Source organism: Bufo gargarizans, chromosome 3, assembly GCF_014858855.1.
Source record: "Bufo gargarizans isolate SCDJY-AF-19 chromosome 3, ASM1485885v1, whole genome shotgun sequence".
Classification (NCBI taxonomy): Eukaryota; Metazoa; Chordata; class Amphibia; order Anura; family Bufonidae; genus Bufo; species Bufo gargarizans.
Window position 1 is genome coordinate 303,430,107 of NC_058082.1, and position 12,913 is coordinate 303,443,019.

The following is a 12,913-nucleotide window of genomic DNA, read 5'->3' on the forward strand; positions in this document are numbered from 1 at the left end:
ATCCAGGTGTACTATAGTGCCAATCAATCCATCTGTCACAAATTTTCTTCAGCCAAAACTATAACTCCCAGCATTCCCTGATTCCCTGGCTAATAAATACCAGGTATTGCTGGCACTTGTTCCTCAACAGCTAGAGGACTAGAGAATGCATTTTTATTAAATGCCATTTAAGGGCAGCGCATATACGTTAAGGTTATGCCACATTTATACATTGTAGAATAATAACATTTATGAAAAGTTGACATATCTTATTTTTAACACTATTTCAGCAGATTCTGTTAATTTTGTAGGCTCTAAATAAGCAATTGCTGACCTGTTTCTGTAATGCCTATGGCAAAATGAGAATGAAAATGGGCACACGATGTCAAAAACAACTATGATTGTTTGTACCCAGACAATGGCAAGAGACAAATAGAAATGCTGCAAGCAACTCAGCACATAATAACAGAAGAGGTAGTCAATGGTTTAGCATGAATAGTAGCACAATAACACCAATCTGGTAAATCAGCAAAAATTTAAAATACCTAGAAAAATGAAATACTGTGTAATATGTGTATCTAGACACTACCAAATTAATATACAGTAAAGGGGTCGATGTTGATTCCATCTCCAGTAATACCAGTACTGACGTCTAACTCCTTCTTAAAGGGCTGGGTTTGGAAACTATTTTTGGTAGAAATCATACAGTACTGCATATGTCCTATACAGAAGCCTGAAATTAGAACATAAACCTGTTATAAGACTGCAATGTTGCTGATTTGATGTAGCCTGGTATAACAACATTCAAATAAATTTTAATTCATTCATTGTCATTGAAGGAGGTATTTTACTACACATGACTAGTCTCCCTTCCTCAGCTGCAGACAGAACATTCGAATGTCCAAGTCAGGATCTTCATATTGTCTTCATATAGTCTCCTGGTAAGTCCATTTGGTCAGAGCCCCTCTTATCACAATATTGTTTTTACCTGAAATGCATTTTATTAATAAGAAAACACCAGTGATAAACCTTAAGAACCTGCAATGCATTGCTCACAAAAAAAAAATCTAATATCCTGCTGAATTTGACCTGGAGGCAATAGGGCCAACATTTTCAGAAAGTTGGTATTTTATGTTGGCTGAATGCATTCATCATCTTCAGCTGGAACGGCATGCACTGATGCACTCAGTTGACCAATAGGAAGGGCTAGTTTTGGACAGAATTAATAAACAGCTCTCCTTCAAGTGTTGGCTGGTTGCAGATGAAAATGCCAACTTGGGGTGTAAGGCTGCGCTCCCCTTCCCGCCAACGCCACACAGTCTGTTATGTGCTGCAGGGATCAGGCGGAAAAGAATGGAGGAAAAGCACTTTTTGGAACTGGTTCTTTGCAGAATAAAAATATGTATATTTGTATATATAGGTTTGTTTATATCCACTTCCAACCAATGTTGCATGTATACAAGTTCGGTATAAAAGCACTTGCATGGTGTCCCTGGAGGATAAAAACCTCTTGAGGTGGCAGCCTTGCCACTTATTATGAGACACCCAGTTGCCTAGGCTGCATGGGACTCAAGCAGATTGGCGTATTGAGAGTGTATTGTCTGCTGTTGGCATTACTTCATCTTGGTACATGGTGTATGCTTCTGCTTTTTCCTCAATCCACCAGCCCGGCACACATTGGATGGCATAAAAAAATGGTGTGGCTACAAGTGGCACTGGTGATATCAGCTGCCCACTGATGATGTGCAGGGCAAGGGAAACACAGGATGGAGACTCCAAGCCCAGTTTTCTACAGGAAAAATGAAAAGATTTTTGATTTTGCTTTTGCAGAATTTATCATTATTAGTCATCAGACATGTACAGTAAATTAGATGTAGATGGATTTTACTGATCTAAACTATAACAAATGGGAAATGAAAATCATATAGCATGCAGGCTGCATTTTTCTATCGGGTGCAGGAAGCGATCTGGCATTAGAAATGATGACCCAGATGCCAGAACTATTCCATAGAATACCACGGGATCAGTTCTGGCATCAGCTTCCCTCTGGCATTTCTGTACCATTTCTGTAGGCATCTACAATGACTGATCAGTTATATGGGAATCCAGCCTAAATATTGGTGCTGCTAAATAAGTGCAACTTGACCACCCACCCTGCAGTTTTATCTGATGATCACCCAGCCCCTTTCCACAAGAACATTTATTTTGCTTACAACTAACATTTTACAATTTATAGGATCAGAACCAACATAAATGGAATACAATAGAAAGAGTTAGTATTGGCGTCAATATGGCACACCATAAAATCACCCACACATGAGTATCAGTTATCTCCTCTCTACCTCATTCTTTACTTTATCAGAGAGTGTCCCTCCACATACCTGGTAGAGGGCAGGTGCTATACAGCAGTGCACACGGTGCTAACTGTAAACTCTGTCTCATTTGCCACAATTTCTGTAGGCTGCACATTTCGTTCATACATGGGATTCTCAAATGTGGCCCGACCATTTGTATTCTCATGTCCAGCAAACCCGTTAAACGGGACCTTGGGTCTTCTACAGGAAAAAGGAAGAATCAATAACCAAGGCCAAAGATGACATATCACATTTATTTATTGTGTACATGGAATAAATGTGTTTTTTTTTTGGGCAAAGTACAATCCAGGATGAATTATTTATTTGCAAGCACCCTATAATCTTCTTTCTGGTACATTTATTACTAACTGATATTGTAACTAAAGTTTTTGTATGACTACATTTGGATTCATTGTGCCTGATGTAAGACCACATTTATGTAACATTAAAAAAAAAGATACTGTCCGAATCAGTATGCATTTTATATGGACACGTTTTTGTTCTTTGAGTGTAACTATGATGACATTTTCATAATCATAAAAAGTGGGCTAACTAGGTTCCTTTACCAAACCAAGGTCATCAATTCTTTCACTGTTGTCCCGCAAATCAAAGTTTTCATGGTTCTCTGTACACTACAGGTCCTTGACACCATAGGCAATAACCATTGCTGGATCTTACTAAGCTATATAGCAAAATATGCTAAAATTATTTTCCTCTGACACCACTCAGCTCTGCTGGTTGGTTGAAGTTGTACCACCTTGACTTCCTGCTGCCCACCTCCTGCATTCACTCTGCATACAGTAGTATTGAAACATCTCAGGGTTCTCTGCTCCACTTTAGCAATTTCATCCTACATTTGGTCTGAAAAGCAGGGAAAGCTGCTACTATAGAAAAAGAGCTCCTAGTATTACCAGTATTATGTGCAGAGTGCATGCAAGGGGTGGACAGAAAAGGATGCCTGTGATGTGTAGCTTCAGCCTATAGCTGTAGAGCATGATGGTAAAGGATGGGAGCTTTTATTTGGCAACTTTCTCTATACAGCTCAGTAACATGCAGTAGTAAATGTTATTGTCTATGGTGCCTATGGTTTGTCGTATGTCATATACAGAGCACCCTGGCAAATATGAGGGAGTATAGTGAAAAAATGAATGGCTATTTTATGCTAAATGACCGAAATAGCTCCATTTCACCAATTATGAAAATTTGTCTGGTGATTTACTTGATATATCATAGCACTAGCTTATTTTCTTGCATCCAATGCCACCTTGTAAAACTTAGACCATCACAATGCATCTCATTCCATGCCTGAAATTGGAAATCTGCAATGGCTAATAAGGGAAAGATGAAGAGACATTATTGGTCTATTGACGATAACTCAGTGTAACAGCACAGAGCAGCATATGACCTCGATGTAAAATTGTAACCACGGGAAGTATTTAGAAATTGGAAAATATTATTTTCTGTAATATATTGATCAATTGTAATTGATCTATGGTTTATGATAGCTATAGATTAAATTCCATGCACAGGTACTACAGAGAATATACAATTAAACTGTAAGGATCTTACCTGTGTTTGTAGAGATATAAAACAAAACCAGCAATGATGAGAGCTATAAAAGGCACAAGGATAGCAGCTGCCACAGAGCTGCTGTTGGATGGAAAATGCCCTATGGTGTCAGGACTATTCTCTAGTAATCGCCTGTCTGTGGGACCAAAAGACAACACAAGTTAGTCAGTTATTCTAGTTACCCCATCTGCCACATCACAACAGAAGCTGTATTTACCTATCCTTTGAAGTCCAAACTGCCCAAATCCTTTCCCACGTACAAAGCCCTGATAAACATATGTTCCTCCAGCAGATTCCGATGACACCTATGGACGCATAGGTAATAATGGTACAAACTGTTAATATTATACAAAGGCACACTTACTAGTATAGTAGTTCAACACAAATCTGTTTAAATGCAAAATGTGGAATCATTATTATCCTTTACTTAAAGGGTTTGTCCAGTCCAAAATCTTTGATTAAGGGCTCAGAGTTAGAGAGGAGCAAATTGATTCTAAACATTTTCCCAAATTTGTCAAATTTTTCTACCAAACCCAAATTTTGTGTGATTCAGTTAAGGAGAATCAAGGAGGGAGAGGGGAAGGGGGAAGAGAGAGACTTTCCCAGGAAATCAGAGAACTTTTCATTGAGGTTGAATTTCTTCAACCCAAATCAAATCGCACCATCAATTCAGACGCACCTTAATTGAACTTTTAAAGTTTGCTAATCTATTTTTAGAGTGATTTAAAAAGATAAAGTCATCAATATTCAACCCTCATGATTCCCCAAAACTTTCCTTTTTCAATGCTTACCAGGTCCTCGCTGGTCTCAACACACAGGAAATTACAAGATATGTCTGCTCAGTCTATCACTGGCCACAGAAGTGACCTGTCCTGACCAGGGTTTGACTGAATGAGCCTTTCCTGGCACTTTTCGCTTGCTGAAACCAGAACAGTAAGGACCCAGGAAATAGTAGGGAATCATTAAGGGTGAGTATTGATACTTTTATTTTAGGTATTCTTTTGAGAATGTTCTTAAAGTCACATTGCAAGTGTACCAATATTCCTGTTTATCATGCAATAAAATATACAGATGGAAATATGACAGAATAGAATATGAATAAATGGCTAGACATGCTCGGTGGTAATCTGGTTTTGCAATGCAGATCTCATATGAATGCATATGGTTTGTTTCTGACATACAAAATTGTGCAGCATAGAGAGATAGCATGTGACAATAGATAAGAGACTCTTGTTATTCTGTTTGAGACGATTAGATTCCTGTCCTTCATTTATATTCAGGGCAGCTGAATGTCTTTCTCATTCATAACTTGACTATTCACATGACAATAAGGAGTGTCCTTAGCATTCCATAATTTGTCCCTATTCTCACAAGCTTCCAGTAATCAATTGCCATGCACCGAATTCAACTTTAGACCCAGTGAAACCTTGAGAACAATATCTTTGAAATATGCTAGAGTATGGACTAGATTTAAAAACTGAGGGGGAAATTTCAGGGAGCAGAGATAGTTGGTCTCTCTCCCCAGCAGCTAAGTGAGTGCCAGGGAGCGGAAGGTACCGTCCTTGCTCCCCAGAGGCAGAGTGAGTTGCAGGGAGCGGAAGGTGCCGTCCTTTCTCCCCAGCGCCAGTGTGTATTCATGGGAGAAGAGACAGTCGGTCCTCTCCCCCAACAGGAACCAGAAGTACCGGAGGTCGCAGACCTCATAGACTGGTCCTGGGAGGACTCCCAGCAGGCAGGGGGAGATGGGACCAAAGTCTCTCTACCGGCCCTACAGGGATGCTGGGCAGTCGGCCCAGATCTCCAGCGGCAGTGTGAGTACCAGGAGGAGGAGGTAAGAGATCCCTACTCTCCACAGCTAACCCCTACCGTGGAAGCCGTTAGCTTCCTCTTACCCCCTCCCAGCAGAAGAGCTGTCATCTGGGCAGAGCCCTGCTGGCCTCTGCCCTAACTTTCCCTTTGTCACCAGGCAGGACTATACCCCGGTTGCTCCAGCGGAAGAGCTGGCAACGGGGCAGAGCACAGTTGGCCTCTGCCCTCCTTTGTCCCCTTGTCCCAGGCTTGTCTATCGGCAGGTCCCCCCAGCTGAAGCGCTGGCACCAGGGCAGAGTACCGCCGGTCTCTGCTCACTCAGCGACCCACAAAGCCAAGAGACCAGTGCCCAACACAGCTATGGTGAAGCCATGGGACCGAAACAAGCTACAAAATTGCCCGGGTGCAGTAACCAAATGTTGTTTGGGGGGGGGGGGGGGACTGCACTGATTTTATATTATTGTGGGGGAGCTGCCTTGTTGATTGTAATTTACTGTGGGTGGGTGACTCGACTAACTCAGGCACTGACCGACAGAAGGTCAGCTACCTGGTTAGTCTCCCCCTGAATGGGAAGATATGTGGCGAAATCCACTTCGCCACGGTGTTTTGGAGGGGGCTGTTTCCCACCTCCTGCCCCTGGATTACGGCCCTTTAAGATACTGGTTTGGGCAGGAAAAGCCATGCTTGCAAGTGATAAAAAAGAGACTTTTACTAACTTTAAAACCCCTGTACCTTGTCAAGTGAATTTTGGATAGGTTTGTCCCCAAGTTATACTGGTTAAATTGATATAAGTTATATGTATGTACAATGTAAACTCTCAAAGTTGTAACAATTTATAAGAAGTGTAACTTTTCAGCGTAGGAGATAGTTGAGTAGATACAGAAATTGACTCAATTACCTCCTAGACAGAGGGGAGGAATATGCTGGGTGTGTTTCTATTGTCCCATTGTGTCCGATTGGCTGCTGTACTTGCATTGTATGTGTTGTAATATGTTGATTGGTTAATGTATAGGTCCAGGGGGTATTCCTCTGGACTGACAAGGGAAAATAAAAGAGGCTGTATGCCCCAGGACAGGGTGTTTTGCTTAAACCTCAAGCGAAGTGTCATCTCATTCTTGGGGGGATAGGAGTTACAGTGCGACTGCCAGGAGTGTAAACTGTTCATAGGTTTTTTCCTGTTTGGCTGTATACAGCCTTCATGTGTTTTCCATTTGGGAGTATGGAGTATTCACGTGCTTGCAGTTCGGGAAATTGGTGCTTGTAGTAACTGCCTGTCAATCTGAAAGGAGGATATCGTCTGAACGGAGTTGTGTGCTGAACAGTTCATTACATGGTGTAAAGTAGAACTGGCTTAGTTGCATAGCAACCAATCAGAATTCACCTTTTCATTTTTCACAGCTCCTTTGGAAAATGAAAGGTGGAATGTGGTTGCTATGGGCAACTAAGCCAGTTCTACTTTACACCAGCTTGATAAATCTCCCCCTATATAATAATGAAATCAAACCTTCAAAATGCATGGTAGTGGTCACGGTGATAAGCTGAAAGTCAGCATTTTATAAACACAAATTATTATTTTATATAGGATGTCTCAAATCTCTTGAAATATTTGTTTAAATAAATACTTTTATTTACCATCAAGTAATAATTCTGGAGCGCCTCTAATTAGAACATCTCCTGGAGATATAACAACTAGGCATCTCTATTCTTCTTGTGAGTGGGTCCAAACACACACTGACATTGTCAAATATCAAATTGCCAAAGGGAATGATAATTCCCAATTATCAAACAACAGAAGAACAGGACATTATAGAGTTCCAAGAAAAGGCTCTAAAAATTATCTTGTGGGGTATACACAAATTTGCTAAAAGTGAAATATCAAGACAGATACATGTACTCTTTAAGTTAACATACTACATATATTTAGTAAGGTTATATGATAATTCATTCAGCATATCCATACAGTTCTTATTATAAGGACTAGCAAACTTACATGTCCGTCCAAAGCCCAGCTCTCCATCTTGAATTTCTCCATGACAATGTCCTTTGGCCCACGAATCTGATATGCCTGGAGAAGGAGGTGGAATTCTTCCTTTTTGAAAACACCTACAAGAAACATGTAATAAACTACTGCATGAGGCTGGTAGTCCGTTACTACATACAGCAATACAGTATGTTAATGTAAAACTCTATTAATGAGAAATCTGGTGGTGTAAATGGTAGCTTGATTTCACTGGTGAACTGTTAGCTCAGTCTCAACGGTTTGCTATTTGTTTTGCTGCAGGTCTCCTATTCAATTGTCCATTGCAATTTTTTTAATCTTTTTTTGTTGCTACTGTATTTTCTATATATACAAAATTACAGCAACCGTAATTTCTTCTTAAAAATACAAGCTTTATTGATCCAGACATGTTAAAAATGGACATCCATTATGAAACATTGCTTACTTGTTTCAAATCATTTTGGTTCTTACTCATGAAATAAATATATGTTCACAAATGAATCTTTTAACATACTGAACATGTTGAGTCTTTTGTGAAAATATATTCATGCTATGAGTAAGAAACAAGAGGGTTTGAAGTGCGTAGTCAACAGTTGGATCAATGAATCCTAGATTTTAAAGATAAAAATTACGATTGCTGGAATATTGTACAAATGATGGTCAGACCTTCTTTCAACAAGTCCATGCACTGTGGATAATAGGACGGAGGCTATTTTTAAGTATAAAAATGCACTTGTCTACTGTATGTTCTTTGACAATGTGAATGTTGAATTAATATGTAGAAGCAACAGTATAAAAAATATAAATTATAAAGCATTTGCCTTATTCCAGGCACCTCTTATCTCTGTCACAGCAAAAATGTTATGAGCAAACTGTAATATTAGACAAAGAAATCTAGATTAAACACAAAGAAAATTATTTTTTTAAACTGCAACTGTATTTATTAAAGGTGTAGGATAAAGTCATTGTAGACTTCTTCATGCGTTTTGGTCCATTATGTTTCTTGGGAACATCCTACTTAAGAAGATCAATAAGGGACATTTATTCCTTCACATAAGTGATAATGAATTTTAAATAAAGTAGTAGTGCAATTATAATTGTTAAATGATGTACACTATACTATACATGTACTTTACTACAGTATATAGATTTATTTGGTATACTATTACATACTACACAGAATACATGGTACACAGAAACAAATTAGATCCATTATGCAATAATAAAGAACATATGGAAGAGGATCTATTTGATACAGCAATGTACCATACATTAGAGATGAGTAAATCAACATTTTTTCATTAGTTAGAAAGAAAGAGAGGAGAGAGAGCGAGAGAGAAAGAATCAATTGGTACTCAAATGGAATTTCGAATGGAATTAGACTCAAAACAAACTTTCCAACTTTTCCTTATCTCCACTGTACATGCACTTTTTACATACATTTAAAAAAAATATATATATCCTCAGATGAACATTAAGTTAACATTAAGATATGCAGATCATTTAGTATTGCCTTTGCCTTGCTTACCGGACACTTGAAGCTCTACCCCACTGTGATCGATCATGGTAGCATTCACTTTACTGCTCACAACCTCATAACTGGTGACTGTAAGCATGGCTGGCTGCTTCCTTCCTTGATATTCATAAGATCCTTTCCAAAGTGAATCCTTAGCAAAGACATCTGCAGGAACTGTAATAGCAATCTCATATTAAGAATTTTCTTGCAGCAGCTACTTTTATCACTTTTGAATCATTTTTATTGAAATATCTTCTAAATTGTCAAATGTCTATCCAAACTAATTTTTCCAATGTCCCTGGTCAGTATTGTTTTGTATTTAAAAAATCTAATTATTATAAATTACATTTTTGTAGCAACAATTAATAGACTGAGTAAGGGATAAACCAGATTTCTTACCTGAGGCTTTTTGGATAGGAGGCTCCTTAGCTGGAGAGAGAGGCTTTCCACTGGGCCTCACATCAGCTAAAACAAGCAACATTATTAAGGATATATAATCTTGGTCCTTTAGTGTACAGTATGCACAACTCTGTCTTATATGTACATGTAATGTATGATTTTGCAACTGAAATATATCAAGATGCATAATAAAACAAATGCACATGGCTGTTAGCTCCTCCTAACATCTCTCCGAAAAATTTAACATGCCCTATGTGCAGAGTTCCCTGCAGCAGTTTCATCATCCATTCATAGGAGAACGTCAACTGACTTCATTAATATTGGTGAGTGTCGCAAACTGTACTATCATGTGTCTGGCCAATCTTCAAGTTACAAATCTAAGTTCCACCAGACAAAAATATCTTCAAGTAATCATGCCTCACTGTGATACTGCATTCCGTATTCTGATTACTCTGCTGGGTTTCAGTATCAGATCAGTTTCTGTGATATCTTTTGAAAATCTTGAGAGAGGCACTAACATATCAATGCCAACGTAATCATAATCAAACTAAAGTAACGCAAGTAGAAAGAAAGAAGAGTTCATGTTTCAGGAGGTCCAGCTCAATAAACATGTCACTCAGTCTTGTTTTTGTTAATTTCATCAGCCATGCTGCCGTGAGACTGTATACTTTAAATCCTTACTTTTCAGTTCATGGTAACTAAGATGTACTAATAATTATGCTGAAATAATGCCTTGAAAATTACAGAAGTCTCACTCACCAAGACACACAGGAGGCTTCCCTGTCCAGCTTCCATCCATCCTGCAGGTTCTATGTTCAGAACCTCCAGTCAAATAATAGCCAGACTGGCATGTATAAATCAAGGTGTAGCCCAAAGAAGGCAGATCTAGTGCTCCAACGTTGGCATGAGGAGGGGTCTCAGGCTGCCTGCAGTTGTGGGCTATGGAAAATAGAAAATATACACTTTGAAAGACCAATATTCAGACTATGGTTATACTGAATGAACTTATCGCATAGATTTTTTATGTAATAATGTAATCCATTATATAATACAGAGTGAATTCTGCTAATGGCTAAAACTGTATTGTGCAAAACTGAATTCATATTTTTGGGATTCAAATATTATTTACTGCTTCAAGCTCCCTCCTTTCCAGTGACTCTGCTCTGATCCTCCTGCTACTGCACCTATGGGTCAGAGCAGCAGCTCTGACCCAAGCTCTGTATCATTAATAAAGTCTAATAGATTTTTAATCAAAGTAAAAGCCCCTAGTGGCAAGTGATCAGCTCTAAATGTTTTTTTTTCTTCTCCTGGACCTTTGGGGCTCACTATGGCTTCAGAGAATGGGCCCACTTGAGGATCCTCTGGTACCCTGGTGGGCCAGTCCAACCCTGCAGCCAATCACTGCAGTATATAGAACGAAAGGTATAAGGGCACATCACCACTGTACCATGTAAACAAACCTGGTAGGGTATATGGTGATGTCAGTAGCATGTCGTCACATTCTTAACTAGAGACCAGGTGATGCACTGTTTAGATCTCCATGGTGACTGGACTTTGCCTCTGACAGCTCAGTCACAAAGCACTAGGGTTGGAGATAGTTATACCTACCTATAATTGGCCATTGAACCTACCAAACCTGCAACCCAGGCAAAGTTTTGCATAGAAAAGGATGCGTAAGATTCAGACAACTCAACACTGCCATTTTTTCCAGACACTGCCACCACACTATTCTCTCACTCCCTGATGAGCCATCACTGGCAGAACACATAGGAAGATAGAGTTTGCAGTGTGGGGTGCAGTTAGCCAGGTCAGCGATTAGTTTCCCGTATCAGACTGGGGCTGGAAAAAGCACAACATCTTTCCACATATTATCTTGACACTCTTTAGCTATATTTTTTGTTTATTAAACTTATATTTTAGTACTTTGAAATATAAGTTATTCTTTAGACTAGCACTTCCTTCTAGATTCAATATTGCTTAAAATGATGGACACGGATGGTTACAAAAACTAGTGGACAAATAGGCAGTTCCATGTAAACAAAGCCCAGCCGGGGAGATAGGAGTGGTTGCTCTGGAACAGAGAGGGTTTGAACTGGTAAGTAAAATTTATTTGATTATTTTAACTCCTTCCCTGCCATTTTTATTTCAACATAGACAATGCTTTTAAGACTAAATCAACCTGTTAATCTCAGAATGTGTACACCCTCTAATATCAGTTTCTCCGTTTTTTCCTTAGCTAGACTTACGAATGCATTCTGGCTGCACCCCATTCCAAGTCAAGTTTGGAAGACAGGTCCGTGTAGTAGAGCCTTGTAGTAGGTACCCTTTCTGACACTTGAATAATACAGTACCGCCAACCTGTGTATAGGAAGAGAGATGAATAAATTCCATATGTTTAGACAAGTAAACAGAACTATTGCACCAAGCTTTCAGCTGTGAAAGCTAAATGCCCTGGCATACACTGAAATATCTAAAACAGACCTACGGTATTTAAGATAAAATATGCAGTAAACCAGTCTTGGTAACTATGCCTAAAAATAGAAGAACACTGGCACTACATGACTACCATTGAAACAACCACATTATTATTCTAATTCTAGTGGGTTTTATTAGTGGATACCAGAGTTGGCATGTCACTCCACCTTGAGCAGGGTAATAAGATACAGGACTAGGGCAGCTATCTGAATCTTTGCCCCAACTAAAGGAAAGTCTAGCACTTGGAGGCAGGGTCAAGCTGAGAAGCAAGCAGTTGACTTGACACAGGCGTGACTAGTGTTAGAGTAGAGAATTTATATTGCGCAGGAAATCCAAATTACGTTAGTTCACGCAGAGATTTTGATTGCACTGAAGTACATTAGGCATCAGTGACGACAAGTACACAGACAAGCACCATTCTGAGTTCAAGAGAGGTCTGATGTAATATAACCAGCTTAATATGACAAATTGAGCTGTTTGGGTGTTGTCACCAATTAAAACATAGAATAACTAAGAGTAAAATATGCATACATAAGTAAAAGGAAAGAACCATGTGCAACAGGATGAACATATTTGGATTATATGAAGGCTTATATAATTCTGCTAGTATGTTCTAATGCAGATGTCTACAGATAGCAAACTGGCCTTGAGCCATATTTCGCCTCTACAGTGGTTGTACTACAATCCTCACAAATTATTTTCACACTTATAAGCCCACGATTACACACAAAAAAAAAACACATCCAGGAGACTCGGCATTCAGTTATGTAAATGATTACAGTTCTGGTCTAATTAGACAGTGGGTTTTGTCAC

At 39.1% G+C, this 12,913-nt stretch overlaps 1 protein-coding gene across 1 annotated transcript in view; it reads right to left on the reverse strand.

Annotated features, from left to right (window-relative positions):
- Window positions 1-1,487: 1,487 nt before the first annotated feature.
- Window positions 1,488-12,913, reverse strand: part of CSMD2 (CUB and Sushi multiple domains 2) — a 1,088,526-nt gene continuing 1,077,100 nt past the window's right edge. The window contains exons 63-71 of the mRNA XM_044285154.1: window positions 11,872-11,983; window positions 10,385-10,564; window positions 9,626-9,691; window positions 9,239-9,400; window positions 7,702-7,814; window positions 4,120-4,207; window positions 3,903-4,038; window positions 2,361-2,534; window positions 1,488-1,768 (exon numbers count right to left, since the gene is read on the reverse strand). Of these exons, the coding sequence (XP_044141089.1) occupies window positions 2,378-2,534; window positions 3,903-4,038; window positions 4,120-4,207; window positions 7,702-7,814; window positions 9,239-9,400; window positions 9,626-9,691; window positions 10,385-10,564; window positions 11,872-11,983 (1,014 nt within the window). The 3' untranslated portion in view covers window positions 1,488-1,768; window positions 2,361-2,377. The remainder of the gene's footprint in view (window positions 1,769-2,360; window positions 2,535-3,902; window positions 4,039-4,119; window positions 4,208-7,701; window positions 7,815-9,238; window positions 9,401-9,625; window positions 9,692-10,384; window positions 10,565-11,871; window positions 11,984-12,913) is intronic.